This window comes from Acipenser ruthenus, chromosome 40, assembly GCF_902713425.1.
Source record: "Acipenser ruthenus chromosome 40, fAciRut3.2 maternal haplotype, whole genome shotgun sequence".
Classification (NCBI taxonomy): Eukaryota; Metazoa; Chordata; class Actinopteri; order Acipenseriformes; family Acipenseridae; genus Acipenser; species Acipenser ruthenus.
In genome coordinates this window covers 5,858,809-5,879,828 of record NC_081228.1, presented here as the reverse complement: position 1 = coordinate 5,879,828, position 21,020 = coordinate 5,858,809, and the positions used below count along the sequence as shown (strand labels likewise).

The 21,020-nt window shown below is 46.1% G+C and overlaps 1 protein-coding gene across 23 annotated transcripts in view; it reads right to left on the bottom strand.

Moving 5' to 3' along the window:
* The window catches only part of LOC131708131 (pleckstrin homology-like domain family B member 1), a 74,321-nt gene that overhangs the window by 52,206 nt on the left and 1,095 nt on the right, over positions 1–21,020 (bottom strand). For 5 of the 23 annotated variants that reach the window (XM_059010347.1, XM_059010356.1, XM_059010358.1 and 2 more), the window contains exons 1-4: positions 13,140–13,568; positions 6,742–6,843; positions 4,734–4,857; positions 3,512–3,682 (exon numbers count right to left, since the gene is read on the bottom strand). In XM_059010347.1, coding sequence (XP_058866330.1) covers positions 3,512–3,682; positions 4,734–4,857; positions 6,742–6,843; positions 13,140–13,226 — 484 coding nt within the window. In that variant the 5' untranslated portion in view covers positions 13,227–13,568. Of the gene's footprint in view, positions 1–77; positions 777–3,511; positions 3,683–4,733; positions 4,858–6,741; positions 6,844–7,613; positions 7,728–13,139; positions 13,570–15,132; positions 15,432–21,020 lie in introns of those variants that run through there. The other 18 variants (XM_059010349.1, XM_059010359.1, XM_059010363.1 and 15 more) reach the window with 10 other exon arrangements.

The window sequence follows — 21,020 nt, the reverse complement described above, 5'->3', positions numbered from 1 at the left end:
CCACGTAATGATACTGCAGTTAGATTTATTTAAAGGGGGGGAGGCAGCCAACAACGAAACAGCGTGTCAATACTCACGTTGAACCCCAGTGAATGTCTGTTCAGAGACACCCGCTTTTCAAATGGCACCAGCCTCATTCAGCAAAGTGTGCATTTCCTTATTCCCACAGCAAGTGTCGGACAAATAAAATGATATATATTGAGCAGTATTTTACGAATAATCCAGATTCGATTGCTCCCGTGTTGCCTTTGTGTTTCAAATAGATCCACTGTTCTTTCAAATGTTGAAAAAGGGACACCGGTTTTTAGCTTTTCGCTGACACGGGCTAACAGATTAAGAAAATAATAAAAAAAACGGTAGTATTTATAATTCCAAATATCCGTGCGAAAATATTAATATTAATTATTGTTTCGATCCGATCGCTCCGAGACAAGTGGCAAATACTCTCCAAAAAAAAGAGAAAATGCGATTAAATAAATCCCAGTGTTGTTCAAAATCTTGCTTTGCTCTCCTTGCAGTCTTTTTTTTCAGGGAACCAATAACAGCAGTGTTTCTATCACATGCACCCGTTGTTCCTCGCTGAGAGTACACTGTCTGCTTTATTGTGAATATCCCACAGATGTCCGACACTATCGCTTGTTCCTGCTATTTTTTTTTCCGGAACCGCAGAGAGAGAGAGAGAGAGAAAGTGGGCTGGATTTGGCACATAAGGGGCCGGCCGACAGCTCCTGACTCACGGCGCCAATGAGCAATCTCGCCTCGGTGGTATGCCAAGCATGGTGAGCAAAGAGGAAAGATGGAGCGAGGGAGGGGGGGATGGGATGGGACCGGACGGAGAGGGGAGGGGGTGATATTACAATAGTAGTAGGCTCCCCGCCCCCTCTCAATCTCTCTCCCTCTGTTACATTTGTATGACATACCGTATATGCCTAATCATATTTGTAAAACGTTAATTTTAGCAGCGTTATAGTATTTACCATACCTAGCTTTACAATGCTAACCTGTGCTTTACCGTGCTTTTGCTATGCAATGGTACAAAGGCAACATCTCACATCAAAGTATTGTTTAAATGATATAAAACTAGCAATAAAAACAGCATAGCTGAAGGAAGGCGCAAATGACTTAGTAACCAAAACGTTTGTCCTGCCAGCCAATCACAGCCCACCCCTCTGCAGAGGGCTGGCCAGCGCAACGCAGTACTGGGCAAAGGGAGATGTGGGAATCCCTCTTGAAAGGTCAGACAGCAAGGCATGTTGCCATGGAAACTCTTTATCTGTGGCGGAGGCTTGTGGTCCCAGACAGCCAGTGGTACTGTACTCACAGGCAAGCTGCACAGTGCTTTCACCAGAGCGTTTCCCACCTCTTACAAAGGTAATGCAAGGAAAGACTGGGGTCTGCCACGGCACAAGCATTGCAGTTTAGTTAGGCACAGTAAAAGCATGGTAAATGTCAATGGAGACACATAGAATTTGGCCACATATTAGACCTCAGGCTTGGACATAAGACTGCTATTGCACAGCGGTTTCACCCATTCCAGGTTTTAATACAAGCTTGATTAGCCGTATAGGTAACAGGCTCAGGTGTGTCTTATTAAAGATAAACCAAACTGCCATTACAGGCATGAATCGTACAGATACCCACAGAGGTCAAACTTAGTCATTTCTGCCAAAATGATTCCCTCGTCTCCTTGCCATAAATAGCAAATTCAGTAACAGGGAAGCTAACCTGCAATGTAAATTCACTGCTTTACTAAATATACATTCTGACATTAGAGAGGAGCCCCCCCTCTATTCACCCCCATGTTGAAGGCAGTCAGTGCCATGCACTGGTTCATGGAACTGCTGGCTGTTCAGCCTCATGCTCAAAACAGAGACGTATTTTTCAGCAGGTTTGACCTCCCCAAGGTTGACTCTGAAGGGAGGGGCTGCCAAGGTTCTGTGCTGTTAAAATGTGAGCTGAGGAAAACCATAACAAACCATGCTGTAATACAGTGTGATTCATAACCCTTAGCAGAGAGCAGAATGGACTAGCTGTCAGGAGCCTAAGGGACTCCCAATCACACCGGTGTCACAAGAGGGGAGCTCGGTCTTTGTAAGAGTTTCAGTTTATATCGACTACAGAGAGCACTCTCTTCATTCCAAGAGAATGTATTTCAAAGGTTAGCGTTGATCTCGTTAATAACGAGGAGCACAGGAGCCACATGGGGATAGGAATCAGAGGCTGCCGAACCAAGAGAAGACAGCAGAGTGGAAGTGACCGGAATAGCGCAGCGGGTGGGTGGGGGGGGGGGGGGCGGCTCTGAACAGCTCCGAATAAAAGCGTTATATATAGCCCTGGACACGATCGTGTTTCACCAGCATGCTGCAACTGGAACTGCACACAGAGGGTTTTACTGGTCTCATCCCAACATCATGCACCCAGCTCGGGTTACAGGCTCCGAGCCCTGCTCAAACGAACTAGCAAGCCAGGAGATACGGACTAGAGCCCATGACTGCAATGCGCTGAGCGGGCGGGTTGATTAATTCGATTAGGGATTTTATTACATAAGGTCTAGACTAGAATAGTTAGCTCTGAGTTAGTGGCTGGACAGTATAGGAAGGAGGGAGTATCGCAGGATGTATTTGATAAAGTTACACATAACCTGTGAGGAAAGCATTGGCCGAAAAGTTTGTCAGAATTGATGAAGTACACTCGGCATTAAATAAGGTCTAGACGCAGGGGTGGCCAAAGCTGTCTCTTCCACTCCTGGTCTTTGTTCCAACCCTGTTCTAAATTGTTTAATTGAACCAATTAATCATCCATCCAGACTCTGAAGTACTTCATTATAAAACTTTACCTGTTAAACCTGGAGTGGAATAGCCCTCCAGGTCTGTGATTGGACACTCCTAGTCTAGAGCACTGAAGCATGATGGGTCATTAGCCAAAAAAGTGAACTTGACTTACATTCGAATGAGTTTCACCACATGGGTTTTGAACCCTCGTTCCTAATAAGTTACAACACCCTGCAATAAATAAATGTTTTGGACAATGTGCTTTACGTCTGTACTCCCCCTGTGTGCCAACCAGAGCAGGAAGAGAAGGGGGACGGGAGGGAGAGTGGACAGAGAGAGAGCTGGCACTGGGATCACAGCTATCTGCCTCTCTCCCTGCTATTCATAGACAGTGACCCACATTCCCAGAGACAGGGCAGGAGCAGACAACAGCGCAGAGACTCACACTGACTCACACTGCCACCCGGCCTCGCTCAGCGATGAAGGGTATGCATATCAGCATGCATGCGCCACGGTGCCCTATACATTTGACCCCTCTTACTTCCCTGTGATTTACAGTACTAAGTGCATACATGGTATGGTTATCTCGCTATCTCTTTTACTGTAGTTGGCTACATTTTGCTGCAGCACCGATGGTGCAGTCAGCTTCTATCAGTGAGGGAACTCTTGCTGCTGAAGCTCTGGATCCTCCAGTGGGTCTCCGCTAGCCCTGGTAGTTCTCATGCAGTTACGTCCCGTACCTTGTGTAAGGCGGACGGGCTTGGTGACAGGGATGCCGTCGATGGAGCAGGGGTTCCCGCAGGGGTGCAGCGTGATGACCCCGTTCTGATTCACGATGTAGCAGTGCTGGCCAGCGATGCCCGGGCCCTGCACACTGATATCTTTCGCAGCAGAGCCAATTGTAGTTCGTCCTGGAAGACAGAAACAAATAATGTAAACATTGATTATATAATGAATTCAACTTTTTGAGTTTGTCTGCAGGGGCCCCCTGAGTTTGTGGGCCCCTATGCAACTGCACCGGCTGTACTGGCTATTCCTCCGGCACTGAGCAGGGAGGGAGTCAGTGTGGTCTAGGGGTTAGAGCTGAGGGACTGGGTGTGAGGGAGGCAGTGTGGTCTAGGGGTTAGAGCTGAGGGGTGTGAGTGAGGCAGTGTGGTCTAGGGGTTAGAGCTGAGGGACTGGGTGTGAGGGAGGCAATGTGACAGTGATTTTAGAACAATATTCAGTTTTCTCACACATTCTCAACAATCTCCAAGGAGAACACGTTTCAGGAATGTGGAATCTGAGTCATTCCCAGGCTCTGTGCCAGAATGTCCAACAACATTTTAAAGGGAAACGTTCCTTAAAATTCCTTAAGAAATTCCTCAGAAACCTGTTTGACAAGACTGGAAGGGCACGTATTAGAACTTACTCCCTAAAAAAGAGGAGAGGAGGGGGGTTAGGGTGGGGTGGCGGGGAGGTCAGGTCAAGACCTTTATGTTCAGGCACAGGGGTCTTGTGTTTTAACCTCTGTGAGCATCAGCTACACACTATAGTCAGGGAATCTTCAGAAAGGGTAGACTCTGCTGTTCCCAGGGTGTGTATTACAGATACTCAGACCACCCCCCTCACTGCCTAACCCTAACCCTAACCCTCACTCTCTGTCTAGCCCTAACCCTAACCCTAACTCTAACCCTGTCCCTCAAAGGAGTTATAAAAACACAATCTTCCCTTTCATTAGCATCATTTATCTGTACATTGTTCAGAGATGTTAGATGAAAGCTTGGTAAAAGGTATGGTAACCCATAGTAAAGTACAGTAAAAGCATTGTGAACATGTGGAAAACAAGACAAACTACAAATGCAGTTCTACATAATAATAATAATAATAATAATAATAATAATAATAATAATGATGATGATGATGATGTAGACAGTTGTTCCGTGTATGCATTATATCTCCGAGTGACAGATGCTCTCGTACCTTCAGCCAGGGGCAGCAGTGTGATGGCAGTGCTGAGGCGACCACTTCCTAGACTCACCAGGTGGGGGCGCTCTGCTTGCACCTTCAGCCCCTTCCCCGTCTCAATCAGGTCCAGAGGGGTGCCCTGAGAGGACAAGGAGATGAGACAGGATTGAGACACACAGAGACACACGGAGACACGGAGACACACAGAGACACGCACACACATGTTCACTCTACAGCTACAGCCTCAAGTTTTGCATCGTCTAGAATTTTAGGATTGTGACATATTTTAAAAAAAAAACAAAAAAAAAAAACCATATAAACATCATTTATGTCTTTTTATTTAACATCATGTAATCAAAGACTATACAAAATGATATCGCAAAAGTCTACCAGAAGCCATAACAGAAATGTCACATTTTTCAATTTTTGTCGTTTTTTTGTGAAGTATATGGAAAACTACAAAGTGGTATGTAATTCAATATGTTAAGGTAACATTATTCAGCAGGTTTCATTCAACTTTATGGAGCAAAATGAGTTAATTCTATAGGGGGATGCAAAACTTTTGGCCAGAGCTGTGCACTCTCTTTTTTTATAAATCACCTGTTGCACAGTGCAAGGCCCCATAGTAGGTCTGTGTGATGTGTTAAAAAATACACATATATATATAACCAAAGGCAAACAATATCACCTTCATAGGAAAGTGATGTCTGTTACAGCGTGCTGGCACATGATAACTTGCCTTATAAAAGTTTACCACTATAAATGTGCATGTTCATTTTGCAGTTCTTCCCATGATTATGCAATGCATTTACCATTGTCTACCATGGTTTGTCATTTATTGTAATATGCTTTACCATATCTCTCTGGGCTTTACAATGCTTGCCCATGCTTTACCATGCTTTCACTATGTGTTATTACACTATGCTGTGCTTTTACCATGGGACATTGTTATAAGGGTCTCCCTGCCAGTGTTTGAATTTGTGCTGATTCTGCAGGATCTCCCTGCTCACTCCACTGCGCCGCTACAATACCTGTCACCCGCATCATTAACTCTGCAGCCAGCCTGCCCCTTGCAAGTCAGACACTTAAACCCACATAATCCGATGGAAAGAAGACTTCAGTCTCTCCACATCCACCATCCCTCATTCGCCTGTCCCAGTCACTCGACTCTAACCTCCAGACCACACTGCCTCCCTCCCTCCCAGTCACTCAGCTCTAACCTCCAGACCACACTGCCTCCCTCCCTCCCAGTCACTCAGCTCTAACCTCCAGACCACACTGCCTCCCTCCCTCCCAGTCCCTCAGCTCTAACCTCCAGACCACACTGCCTCCCTCTCTCCCAGTCCCTCAGCTCTAACCTCCAGACCACACTGCCTCCCTCCCTCCCAGTCCCTCAGCTCTAACCTCCAGACCACACTGCCTCCCTCCCTCCCAGTCACTCAGCTCTAACCTCCAGACCACACTGCCTCCCTCCCTCCCAGTCACTCAGCTCTAACCTCCAGACCACACTGCCTCCCTCCCTCCCAGTCCCTCAGTTCTAACCTTTATAGTTTTAATATGATGTCCACACACTATGTACTCTTCTAGCTTCTGAAACAAGGGGCAGTTCATTAGACCACGTTCGATTTCCGAGGCTGCAAATCGCACCAGATACAGGATTACCTGAATCCAATTAACTCAATCAGTTTAAACGGTGAGGACTAACAGGATTCAGAGTTAAGGGGATGGCGCTGGGATCAGCATGAAAATAAAAGCTAACACATGTCCAGTGGAGCAGGGCCAGGAGCTACTGATGATGCCGGCATTTCACAAGGACGCCCCACAAGTCACAGTGAGGGGCGTCCTTGGCTCTTACAGCTCTGTCTGTGTATCACACCTGATAGAAAATGTACATCTGGAGTCATGAATATATTTGACAAAAGAAAGAAAAAGAAAGAAAGAAAGAAAGAAAGAAAGAAAGAAAGAAAGAGAAAGCTTCTGACTCTGAATATAACGACCCCCCCCCGATGCCCCTTGCTCTCACCTGTAGAATCTGGTGTGTCTGTCGGCCGTGCTCTGTCAAGTTCCTGTTCAAGTTCTCCATGGCAACAGCGTTGTCAATCACTCCATCACAGCCGTGGGGATCCTGCACGAGAGAACAACGATGAGCTGCAGTATATACCAATTATATTTCACATTATTGCTGAAGTGCATGCAGCTGACTGTTATTCAAAGAGGGTTCGTACAGCACAAAGAAAACAAATTGGACTGATCATGTATTCTAAAATCTTGTGCCCTGGGCGCCCTAACGAAGAGCACTGACACGAGCCAGCTTCCTGACAGCAGCAGGCAGCATATCCGATAGTGAGAGAGGTCCAGTCTGTCTGTATACATGACGACACGCATCGCAGTGAGGCTGAGACCAGGCCATCTGCACCAGGCTTTTACTGTTGAATTATGGGTGCAAAATGTTATCATTTGTCTTTCACATGAATCTCCTCTCATCCTCACTCTCCTCTGCCAGCAGCTCAGCTCTGAGTGAGTCACTGTGTGACTCAGCCCCTGTTTACTCTGAGTAAAGACACAGCATTTAAAACAGATGTACATAAATCTCCTGAAACACAGATAGCGGAAACCATTTGATTTAGACACAAAGATACGTTCACACGCACACACCAACAACCATACAAGCCCAGTCCTGCCTGCTTACTGTCTAATGCAGTTGTATTGACTGATAAATAAATGCAATGGATTTGAGTTCATTGCACAAACTTGTTTTCTATTTCACCTTGTAATAATATAGAACAGATCTGAACAATTCAGGAAGCAACTTTCTTTATAAAACTACTGGAAAAAAAAGTTGTCCAAAATCCAGAGCTAGGGGGCTGCTTGGTAATCTGTAAGGAATCCTGTTACCTGCATACAGGTGAGTGCTGAGGATCATAGAGAGGTCGATATGATCCCAAGGCCTGTCCCTCCCTCTCTATCACTCCCTCGCTCCCTCTCTTCTTCTCCTTCGTTCCCTCTCCTCTCTCAGACCTGTCCAGCACGCAGTATTCAGCACACCTTCTCAGCTGAGCTGGTCTGTCTCTCTCTCGCTCCTCTGATTCTTGGTACATGCCCCTTCTTGCTAAATAAACAAAACTGCATTCCTGCCTTTAGGCAACAAGCCCTCTAGGATGGAGGGAGACTGAGAGAGAGGGAGGGAGAGGGAGAGAGGCACTGGGAGAGAGAGGGACCGGGACAGATAAAATAAGGAGAAGGAAACACTAGCACTGTAGTGTAGATCAACACTGCCAGCTTGCTTGCACCAATACTTGTGCACAAACAGACAACAACTCGATTGCACCCACGGTGTCTCAATGCAAACAGAAACTCATTTTCACAGCAGCATAAAGAAGTGATTGTTTCGGTTTAGCATAAGAAGAACATTCTTTATTATTTTCTTCGGGGGGTGGGGTGGGGTGTTGTGGTTTTATAAAGATTATAAAGTCTAGACAGGATTCGAGAATGGAAGGAGGAATGAAGGAGAGGTCTTTACTCAGAACGAGTCCACGCACTGATAAGACATCACTGGATGCTTTATAAAGGGAGGTCGCGACTAATGGAGGTTAATAAAAGGTCAAAGATTAAGCAAGACACACTCCAGCTGAATGCTTTACTGTGGGTTGCTGTGCTTTTACAGGAATGCAGGGAATCAGGAATGCAGGTATGCAGGAAATCTTAGTAAGCAGTGGTGTCTTTTCCCTGCACATTTTCCCTGAACATTTGCCTGGACACCCTTGTAAAATTCATTTTTTTGTCCAGATTAAATAAAGAAATAAATATATATTTGCACATCCCTATTCTTCCCTTAAACATTCCCTCATGTTCCCCTGCTTTTTCCATGCCTATTTTCTCCTCCTCCTCCCTGCCTAGGTCTGCTATTTGGTCTGTCTCGGTTATCAGCTGACTCTCAGCCCAGTTGATTCCTCCCCCTCCAAGATCAATCACCTCCAGGCTGCGATGCCGGAAGAAATAATGAACCTCCGTGATCCTCTGGAATCCTCTCAAAAGCAGCATCACCTCTGAATTTAACACCTCCACCAGCAAGCTGTGCAGGAACTGGAGCACCAGGGGCACAGCAGGTCAATGCGCTGGTCTCTCGTGCCTCTCAGCTATGGAGGCCTGGGTGCGGATCTGGCCCAGGACAGGTTGAATGAGTTTGGTTTGGTGTGAACTACGAGGTAAGCCACAGCTGGATTTTATTATTGGAACATTTTATTTGAGAGACAGAGAGACAGAGAGAGAGAGAGAGAGAGAGAGAGAGAGAGAGAGAGAGAGAGAGAGAGAGAGAGAGAGAGGAACCTGCCTTACACCAGCTAATTCAGAACCTTAAACATGAGAGGGTTGGATGTTTCTACCCCTCTGTGCTTTAGAATGCTTCACCATGTTTTCACTACTCTTTATCGCACTATTCTTTATTAAGGGCTGTTGGACTGGACTCTTGAGTCAGCAGATTCAATGCAGACGGCAGTGCTGGCATGCAGAAAGGAAGCCTGTCGCTCGCCACTCCTGCCCCTCCACACCCCGGGAGGGCTTTGTTTCTGCACTGAGGAGTGAAAAGCAACGTTGCAGCTTTAAGACTTTTTTAAAGCTGTTTCTTTTTTATTTTTTTGGCTTGTTTTTCAGAACCACACGCGTTTTCTTGGCAGCCCTGTGGAAAAATGTGTGCCTGTTTCCTTGGCAGCACTGTGGAATAATGTGTGCCTGTTTTTGAGATTAGAGTTGCTAAATTTGCAGCCCCTGGAGAGGGAGACGCCCTTCCAGCCTTGGGTCAAAAGCTCCACGCACCCCCCCCACTCACACATGCACACACACACACACACACACACACACACACACACACACACACACACACACACCCAGGCACACACTGACACACGAATATACACTCACTGACACCCTCATTCACACAGGCAGACACTGATTAAAGGTTCTGTGCCTGTCTTCATGAAGCCTCGCTCAAGAAAAATACATATTCAATAAACACTCATACAAACACATAATACATGCCACATACATACATACATATAGACAGACATTCAATCATACACACACACACATCCTTACATACAGTCCATACTGTACATACTAGAGATATGGATACTAAACGAAATGTAATAAGTTTAATGACGAACGTTTCGATAAGAAGCTGATTAGTTTATTCAATTGAAGACGTTGAGAAAGACTTCTGGACAAAACGTTGAACTCACTGGGAAAGACTTCTGGTCGAAACATTTGTCATTTAACTGGTTAGTATTTCTAAATGTAGCAGTTAGTGAAGGATGATACTAGAGGCCGGCACAGAGCCCCTTTCTTTCCTCTGCTCCTGTGGCTCCTGTGCCTCACCACTGTATTCTGCTCCTGTGATCAGCCCTCTCATGGTAAGAGTCTGGATCACCACTGTATTCTGCTCCTGTGATCAGCGCTCTCATGGTAAGAGTCTGGATCACCACTGTATTCTGCTCCTGTGATCAGCCCTCTCATGGTAAGAGTCTGGATCACCACTGTATTCTGCTCCTGTGATCAGCCCTCTCATGGTAAGAGTCTGGATCACCACTGTATTCTGCTCCTGTGATCAGCCCTCTCATGGTAAGAGTCTGGATCACCACTGTATTCTGCTCCTGTGATCAGCCCTCTCATGGTAAGAGTCTGGATCACCACTGTATTCTGCTCCTGTGATCAGCCCTCTCATGGTAAGAGTCTGGATCATCACTGTATTCTCTCTCTGTATAAATTGGACAGTCAGAAGCTTTCAGGCTTCAAGGCTTTCATCCTGTCCCTCCCTCCACACTCAACAAGTAGATGATTCATTAGTGGGGTGTGAGGTCACTGAGCTGACCCCTCCCTCCACATCACTTTGGGAAGACACGGGGCTAATAATGACACATACTTAGGAGGAGAAGCTGCAGCACAGAGGCGTTTCATTCAGGTCACAAACTAATTCCTAACCAAATACATTCAAAAACATACATCCTGACGTAAAACGTATTCAAGTCAAGCAGAAACGCGCTTCAGGCAATGCTGCCATCGGTGTACTGAGACACAGAGAGCAAATCACCCGGGCGTGTTCTAGTCCCAAACTGGAATGTTTGTCTACTTGGCTTGTTTCTTATAAAACAACAACAACACATTCCTAAACTTTGACTTTGACTGGTGCATTTCAGAGCCATCAGACTTTACAGTTACTTGGAGGAGACACACGCTAATCACAGTCAACTGCTGACAAGTGACAAAACAGACGGCGAAGGAGGAGGAAGGGAGAGGGGGCGATAGAAATAAACAAAGCTAGGCCTCAGTCAAGCTCAAGGCCTGTGGCTTTCTTTTTCTAAATGCAGACTTCCTCTGCGGCCTGCAGAGCAGGGGTGTTTCCTGTAGGTTGAGGCCCAGGGCGGGGGCAGGCCCTCTGGGATAGGGAAGATCTGCACGGCCCCTCCCTAACGGAAACACTTCCATGATCTCTGTCTCCGGCCAAGGAAGCAGAGCTCAGAGCTGCTGAGAGATAGACAGTGCCGACAGGGGACTGGCCTCAGCTAACTCTTCATCAGGAGGAGAGAGTGACAGGGCCATACCATCTTGGCTAAAGAGGCCAGTTGGCTTCTCGAGAGTTTTATAAAATGCTGACAGAATCGACACAGTATGCATGACAGGAGGTGATAGAAAGCAGCTATACTGCCTACTCTGAGCTTCTATTAGTCCTTAGAAAGGTTTGGTAATTGTGCAGTTTACCCAGGCTGTACAATGCTTACCTATGCTGTTTCACTAGGGTTACCATATGACTCAATTTACAATAAGACAGTTCAGGCTTTTCAACTCACACCGCAATGCATTCTGGTATTAAAAACATAAGAACATGAGAACATAAGAAAGTTTCCAAACGAGAGGAGGTCATTCATCCCATCTTGCTCGTTTGGTTGTTAGTAGCTTATTGATCTCATGTACCTTTCACAGCATGACTACACTAACCAGAATGCACTGGGGTGTGAGTTGAAAAGCCTGACCTGTCCCAAACTGTCGTACCACACTTTCACTATGCTTTATTACACTTTGCTATGGTAAGCCATGCCTCTCTCCCTCTCCCTCTCCCTCTCCCTCTCGCCAGCAGGCTAGCTAGTTCCTGTTGAATAGTGGCTTTGTAAAGGACATCAGTACTTCAAGAAAAAGGCATTAATACATTGGTTTAATTAGTTTGTAGACATGAGGGTGTACAAAGTCATTAGTGCAATTTGCCCAGCAGGATGCGCCTAGATCCCTACAGTCAAACTGAGAAGAAGAGTCCCCTAAAGCTGTCAGAAAGTCTGCTGGTGTTTCAGCCTCAGCGCAGTGGAATTCCTGAGTGTCCAGAGTGAGAAATGGTTTCTTAATCGAGTGTTAATGAAAGATCCCTCAGAGCTCCTTTACAGCTCTCCTTGACATGCTTGTTTTAAAAGTGATCCAGAACTTCAGAACGCTCTGTAGAATTCTACTGTAGCACAATAAGAAAGCAAGTCAAACAGACAAGCGCTTCGGCAAGCGTCTTCTCCGGGCCTGGCTTCCACAAGCAAGTCGATCTGAAGGCATTGGAAGAGACTTGTAGCTAAAACGTTTGTTCAGCAGAAGGCACAAGCCAAAGTGTTCGTCTGCTTGACTTGGTTTCTTTACAGTGTTTTCACTGTGCTTTATTATACTTCGCTGTGCTTTTAGTGTTTGAAGAGTCAATGCTAAGGGAAGTCCCTGACTTTCTAATCAGCATGACTCATTTGTTCTGCTGGCTCAGCCCTGTTCTCCATTAGCTCCAGGATCACTAACTGGCTGCTGGGCTGTAAAGAGCCTGCTTGGACTATCCCAGCCTCCCATTGTGACGAGCGGAATGTTCCACGCACTTGAGCTGTGTGTTCCGAAACAGAACTCTGAACCCAGAGCTGGAATTCCACAGCTCTGAGCAACAAAGGAGCTCTGTACTGCACTGGAAAAAAAGAGTGTCTGCAGGACCTGCCTTAAAGAGAGTCCAGTCGAGTCAAACCGCCCACCCAAGGGCTTTGTGGTTGTCCAAGCACCTGGTAAAACCCTTAACATTTCTATATGTTTTCAGGATTATTATTTTACCAGAATAAAAGAGATTAACACTCCCTGTGTCGTCATTATCGTTAGAAAATGCTGCAGTCAGGTTTTTGGCATCGCAAAGTTAGCAACACCAAACACTGGGACGTGTCGAGTTTTTATTCCAGTGCAATATTTGCACCACTTAATTGTTTTTACTTAAAGGAAAAATACAATGGGGTCTCTATGAAGTGATAGTGGATTGCAATTTTGCTTTGGTTTAGATAATTTAAACAGAGCCCTTTGTGAATCAAGATAATGAAAATCAATGTACTAGCAGCCCAGTGTGAGATATCGCTCCCCTATCGCTCCCCCCCTTACCTCTCGAATCAGCTGGATTTTGGTTTTCAGCAGTGAAGCCAGGAGCACCCTCACTCGGGGGTCTGCAGGGGTAACGCTGTGATCCATCTCAGGGTTTAACACGGGACAGGCACCCCCCAATCCCCTTAAAGCGTCTGAACAGCGTCCGCAAGGCCAGTGTTGAGATCTAGACAGAGCAAGCTTGGGCAATCGCAAACCCGAGCAGCACCAGCAGGTCCGAACAGAAAACGCAGAAGAATACAGCTCAGTGTGCAGGTCCAATGGGTCAGTGCTGGGTGACCTGGTTTAACAGTGCCAGACAATGCAACCCCAGCCGCTCCCCCTGTGCCAGTCTACTCCAGCAGAGCAGTCCCTGCCCAGAGGCTGTAGGCACAGCGACAAGCTCCAGACAGCAGCGCACAGAAAGTATCTGAGTAAGAGAGAGCGAGGCCAAGTCCTACACCCAGAGAAGGAGCTCCGAGCCAGGGGCAAGAAGCCAGGTGTGCAGGGGAGGGAGGGAGGGAGGGAGGGAGGGACAGACTTTATTCAGTCTGCGTAGGAACGGTGCTTAAATTATTATAATGTTAAACAAAATATGAAATAGAAAATTCAAGTTTTTAAAATCGCACACCGCTCCCTGCTTCTCACCTCTCTGTCTCTGAAATACAAAACAGGACCCCCGGAGTCTTATCAAAAGTCACGGAACAAGGATGCTCCCCCAGTGATTGGGATGAAAACCATCAAACTGGTAAAAATCCCTCCTGTTCCTGATTCTTCTCAAGTCCACGCTATGAAGCCAGATCCACAGAAGAGGGGTTTTGCTGGTCTTGAACCCGAGTCCTAAGAGTTCTGTCGAGTGCTGGGCTGCAGCGACCTGGCCGAGCTGTTACCAGTCTGCGCTGGGAGAGAGGAGAGGGGGGAGCAAGTTTGGAAGTTGGGAGTTTCTGCCTCCCGGACTTTAGAGGAAATGACGGAGATGGAAACTGTTTCCATAACAATATCCGTTCCAAATATAGGAACATTGTCCCCCTCTCCCTCTCCCTCTCTGAAAGCAGTCAGCCTGAACACTCAGAGTGACAGCGGTGTGTGTCTCTGGGTTCAAATCAACAGATTTGGATGTTTTTGAACATTGTTCCTGCTCTAACTATTGCAAACCATTGAACAGTCAGCCAGTCACAATACCAGATGACATACTCCAGAAAGCATTATCTCACGCAGAGAAAAACCATTGAATGTTTATCGCAATCAAGCCAACTTGTTTTGTGTTTTGCCAGATGAGACTTGCACTCTGTTTAGGCAGGTGCCGGTACACAGTCTGACAGGCTACAGATGTCAGCTCTGGTGCGATGATGTAACCCTGCCCACACTCCCAGCCCCCAGCTCTGTTCCCACGGCAACACAACTGGAAGAATACCCCTCTTGTCTCAAACAGAGAAGGACTGAGGCAGGAGAGAGAGAGAGAGAGAGAGAGAGAGAGAGAGAGAGAGAGAGAGAGAGAGAGAGAGAGAGAGAGAGAGAGAGGTTATCAGATACCATAGCAGTAATAATTGAGAAAGAAAGAAAGAAAGAAAGACTGCCTCTCTGTCCAGCTGAATTGTGATTTCCGATCAGAGATCTTCTTCATTAACATTGATTGAATTTGACTGAAGCACAGTGTTGTGTCTCCCTGCAGAGCTCAGAGCTCTCCCTCAATAGGCTCCACTGTAGTTAACGGTGAAGGACTAGTACTAACGTGGCACAGGCTTCTTCTTTGCTATAACAGAGAAAGTGTTTGCGTCTGCCCCAGGTCTCAGCAGAATTGCACCTAGTAAACTATATATATATATATGAAATTACATTATATGGCAAGCAGGTGGCACTGTACTTTAAGCAAAAATCCCATATTAATTCAAAATGCCAAAAGTGGAACGTTATCAGCCACGTCACATGGTTTTCATTTCTTTTTAAAAAAGCGATTAAAAAAACTTTTTTACGTAAAAGTAAAAAAAAAAAAAAAGAATGATCACAAACTCACCTGAGCGCCCTAAAGCAACATCTTCCACATCTCCAGCTGAGGACTTTGAGAAAGCTGCAGGGAAGAAAATCCACACGCGTTACAGTCCCATGAAGTGATCCAGAGATCAAACGTACGGAAAAAAAAAAAAAAAAAAAAAAATCCCAGGCTGGTGCTTTGTGGTTTCTCAGGTGCTTGTAAAAGAGTCCAGGCACGCTCCTCACTGAGGATTGAAAAAAACACCTTGAAGAGGAGGTAATATACAGAGACGCTGTTACCAGAGAGCCTCTCTCTCTCTCTCTCTCTCTCTCTCTCTCTCTCTCTCCGTGTGTCTCTGTGTGTGCCCCTAACACTCCTTCCTCTCGCTCTCTCTCTCTCTCTCTCTCTCTCTCTCCGTGTGTCTCTGTGTGTGCCCCTAACACTCCTTCCTCTCTCTCTCTCTCTCTCTCTCTCTCTCTCTCTCTCTCTCTCTCTCTCTCTCTCTCTCTCTCTCAGTTCAGCACAAGGCTCTCTTTATTATTGCCCCAGAGTTGAAGAAACCCCTGCTTGTTCTTGCGGACGCACAGAGGCAGAGGAGCACCACAGTGAACTCAAAATGCCCACAGTGTGCCGGGGAGGAGAAGGGTTCTGTGAAATAGCATCGACATCAGCACAGCTCCGGCTGGATGAAGTGACTTTTCTTTACTGGCAGCGTCGCTCACAAAGAGGGTCTTGGATGTCAACCCAAGGACACCAGATCTTAAGTGTCCCGTCGTGCAGGGAAGAGGAAAATACTCTTCTGAGACAACATTCCTCCAGGAAATTAGATATTTTTTTAAAGGATTAAGGAGTCGGTCAGTTAGAAAATTTGTTTTAACTTTGAACTGTCGTTCAAGGATGTGTCTACTTGTCGTCTCTCTCGTGTCTCAATCTCTCCTTCTTTCACACTGTCTCTCTCTCGCTCCTTCCCTCCTCAAGCTAGCTGTCCATCGACAAATCTACTTGTCAGCACATCTCCCAAAGCTTTCTTTCCACAGAAAACGGAGAAGAATCCCTTACCCACAAAAACCACAAGCTGGGCAGAAAAAGAAGCCAAAAAAACAATTTCCTCATAAAAAAAAACAACTTGAGCCAGAGGAGGAAACAGAAGAAGTATATCTGCAGTCGTGAGCACAGAGATCATTTTCTCTTTTCCAGCCTGGCTTTTAAAAACCGCAGGGAGATGGAACGCTCCTGTTGTTTTTGGACAGTCACCCCAAGCTGATCTAATGGGTTCAAGCTGCACTGATCCCACAGCGTCCAGCTTGGCAAGGCAACCAGCAAACAAAAACTCCACCCACCCCCAACCTGAGCAATGGTAATTTCCATCCCAGTCTCCAATGGAACCTGCGTGGGGCGTACCAAGTGATTAAACTGGGTGGAAAGTCACAAACCCTCTGGGATCGGCCTGCAGAAAATACAAGTGTTACTTGTGTAAGGGGGATAAAATAATAGATACACAGACTGGACCGCTCCCTCTTCTGGTCAGTGTGTACTCCATTAAAACCAGTTGCTCATATAGATAGTCACTTTATTAAGACCCCTGACCAGTTTTTAGTTACTTGTGGTCAATTTCCTTTTTCTGCTTTAACTATTTATTAAATATAATTGCCAGTCAGGCACAGAAATCTGAGCTCCAAACTTCAAGACTAAGCTGCCTGGAATGTTTAGTGGGAAGAGAGACACTTAGCAATATCGTTTTGAGGTTTCGGCAAAACCAGCCCAGGTTTTAGGTGCAGCAAATGAACCTAAAGGAGGGCAAGGTGGAAAATCTTAGTGCTAGCAACATGATCACTGAACATGATTCTTTACTTCTTTGCTTGTATTTTATGCTTCAGTTTTGGATAATGTAAGTTTACAGACAACACTATTGCTGCTGTTGCTTCCTGGTACCTAATCACTTCCTGTTGCATCGCAGTTCAAACTCACACCAATGATCTGGCTGCAAGCAGACCATGTGACTTACAGCAAAGGCACCAGGATGCAGCAGTTAAAGCTGCCGATTCTGAATTAACATAAGAAGAAAGATAAGGGGAAAGAATCTCAGCACCATAAAAGGGTGCCCAATGTCAGTGAAGCTAGTAAGAGGCAAAGAAATGCATTTTAAAGTTTCGCTTTGCACTCCTTTAAAAGTCCTGAATTTGGGACCCGCAGAGTAAACCCAGCAGGGTCTCTATTCAGCAACGGCTCGAGTGAAATTCATTATAGCTTCGTGTCAGTAAATATTGACCAGGATTCAATTAAAACAAGGATCCAGTCTTGGCATTTCAAATGGACTGAGCACTACAAGGAAACTGCAGCTAGTCTTGAGAGCATCTATCTATTTCAAATCCCACGCCTTACAAGATAATATCATAACTCTTACCCGCTGAGCACTTCCATATGTAATAGAGGTCTCCAACGTGCGGCTTTGTAAGAAACGAATGGTACAGACCGCATGTGTTTCATTTTAAAGCACGATATCTGGTACTACACAAGGTGAAAGAAATCTCTGTTTGCAAGCCACGTTTTCACATAGGACTGCACTTCCTTGGTTGGTTCACCTGGAAGGTGAAATTGTCTCACCCATTCAAACTGCTTCTTTCCTGCCGTTAGCCAATCAGCTGCTGCTTCCCCTGACATTATTATGTGTTTATTTGGCAGACGCCTTTATCCAAAGCGACTTACATGTGTTACAGGGCAGTACAGGGTTATACTAGGCAGTAACATGCTTTAATCCTCTATATAATACGGGGGGAACTTTCTTCAACCTAATGCAGCACCAGATACAATGTTTTAAAATGAAAATCACTTCTTCCGGCACGTGATTCTATCAACACTGCAGTAAACAGAAGTGCAAACCAGCTAAGATTCACAGAATTATTCTGTTCGCTTCTAGAGCTCTTGTACCTTTACCGCAACCCTATAAAAACACCACTGTCTGCATTCCTTTACATGCTTCTAGAGCACAATCCCATTGCACGTTATTCAACATGAAATCCAGACTGCCATCCAACCAGCTTGGAGCTGCTGCTGCTGCTTGCAGTGTAATGGGAACCACATCCCCAGGAATGCTATCTGCCCTTGTCAAGCCCTTCACAGCCCAGGCTATAATTGAAGGATAATGTTTATAAAACATGAAAGCAAAGCTGACATGCGGTTTGACTCCTGGCCCCGATCAGATCGGCTCAATTTAGCTTTAATTGAATGGGAGTTACACAGGGGCGGTCGGTATATTTTTGATGCATATCCCCATTTAATGGCGACACGTGCTCGACAGACTCTACTGAAGCAGCTTACTCCAAAGAGGTTTTAAAACACCTACTCAATCAGTTTCTGAGAGGTCTTTGCTAAACTGTAGGCTTCAGTGGATAACCAGTGAGAGAAAAACACACACATTTTATAAATTTCAAGAACTTGAAAAGCACAATCAGGAAGGTTTGTTTGTTTAATTTCCCAGAGTTACTATAATTAGCTTCTTGTCAGTTTTGGAACAGCCTCCAGGCTCTGTCTGTGTTACACACGACTGCACGATGATGTCACTTGGCTTCACTGTGCTGTGTGAGAGGTTGCCTTGGCGACCACGTGGGTGTTGGAAAGGATGATGCGGTCCAGGAAACAGGGGAGATTGCAGGGCTGCTATTCTTTAGTCGCATTGGAGCGTACTGTGGAGGAAGTGACCTTTCATCCACCAATCAGGAAGCTGCATGATTTCAAAGCACACATGGCAGGTGATCGCGTGACTTAGACAGAACTTCAGACAGGCTTTCAGACAACACTTAAAACAGCAAGGGGAAGCAAAACATTAGTGAAATGTTTCCAATAACAAAAAGGCATTGATTACTGGTTTCATCGGACCTTACCTGGGTAGCTGATCCTGTCTGTACGGCGGTGCTATAGGATAGCGTTGTCGGTACACTCAGAATAGATTTTTTTGGTTTTGCTGCTCTTTCCACAGAAGAGCTTTTACAAGCTTGTTGGAGGTTGTTTAAAAGCGGAAACGCAGGTCTTGCTCTGGGAAGTTTTTACAAGACACAGTGGGGCGGTGGGGGACTGCTAAAGAAAGCCTGAGGAGTTTCTTAGTTGCTGCTGTTCTGTTGTTTCCTCTTGTAAAAATCCCACCGCCGCCACCATCTGGGCTCCACATGTTGCCACTCTGCCATGTGGCTGTGGGGTACACGGTGGCATGAGAGGGGGGCAGAGGGATCTGCTATGAGTTAGAACCTCACTCGGACTGGGCACTGCAGTCCAGGAGAGATACCAGGGCTATGGTGGATGGAAGTGGATTTATTTAGCCTTGAACAAAGAAGAATTAGGGGGGATTGACTGCAGTCTTTAAAATCTTCACACAAGTCGACTAAGGCAACTCAGAAACCAGGACCACACAAATTAAGTGGAGAATGACTTAGGACGGTAGGAGACGGTAGGAGACACTTCTTTACACGGAGAGTGGTGAGGGTAGGGAATGGGGCCACCTAGTCATGTTGTTGATGCTGAATCTTCTAAGACCCGGCCGGACTATGTTTTGAGATTAACTATGTACTATAGTAACCAGACGAGCACTGATGGGCTGAATGGCCCCTAAAGCTTTCTTATGCTCTTTGGCGGGCATTGGTGTTGCTTCTGAGTGACAGGGGGATCTGGGGTGCAGAACAGGCCACTGCTGCCCTCTGCTGGACAAGTCCAGAACAATCCCACTGAAACACAGGACTCACACACTGCATTTGATTTCATTCGAGTCTGGACTCCTCACACTCGGGATTAGAGTCTTAGAAAACATTTATTAGTTTAACATTTTTTTTTTTGTGGATGACTAGGAAAGATTTTAAAAAGGCTTTTAAAAAATACATTTTCCTCTCGCTTATTAGCACAACGACTGTCCCGCCAAATATGTTTCCCGTACTGCTGTAGAACATATTCATAAGCATTGCTGTGCCTCTAATGCACCTTATCAATTAATCCGCTGCCAGAATCCACGCTTGCTGGAGCATCTACACATAAACCTCACCCTGACTTTAAATCACAATCGCACCCCCAACTTTAAACAAGATCCCAGCCTTAAAATACACTCTCAGACTGCATTTCATTCTCACATCACAGATACTATTCAAAGTGTGGACACCCGAGGGCAAAACGACTCCCTCTCTCCATGAGCTGTATAGAGTCTATAAGTCAAGGCTAGTGCCTTCATCTGTTTCTTCTAAGCATCATTACAGGGCTCCACAGTGGTACTATTTGTGCATCTATAGGCGCTATTCTGAGGCTGCACTCACCTCACACTGCTGAGACTGATAGGGGCAGAGGGCAGGGACTGTGGTAGAGTATCGGGCTCAATAGACCCACTGTTGTTCATTGTAGTCCCAATGGGGTCTGTGTGTGGGTGCTAGAGCAGAGGTAACAGGCCAGCCCTCAGTGAACGTTTGCTAGGCCCCCCTCTCTCACTCCCACACACAACAGGGCTAGTCTGTTCAGCAGCCATCGCCGGTCACGGAAAGGAAATTCTTCACCGCCCCGCAGAATGTGCCCAATTTCCTCCTGAGCCTAAAACGGGACACTGATCCCAGGCCAAGGGGCCATCTACAAAGTGTGGGCCAGATCACCAGCACACAGGCTTGTGACACGGAGGTGTCGCCCTGGGCTAGTTTCACCACGGTCCCTTAGCAAGTCCATGAAAGAAAACGGTTTCTCGAGTTCTCTTTCATGTGCTTTGTTTGCTTCCATTCCTCTCCCTCTGTTTTTCTCACTCCTGTCGCGCGCGGATGTCGGCAGTTGGCTCAGATGAAAGAGATGTCAGATGGAGTCAATGTCTCAGCCTCTCACTGCTTTCTTTAGTGAAGCGGAAACACTTCCAATTCAAACAGATGGACCCTCCAATGACTCACCTTCAAACACAAATACAGGACTTTGTATTC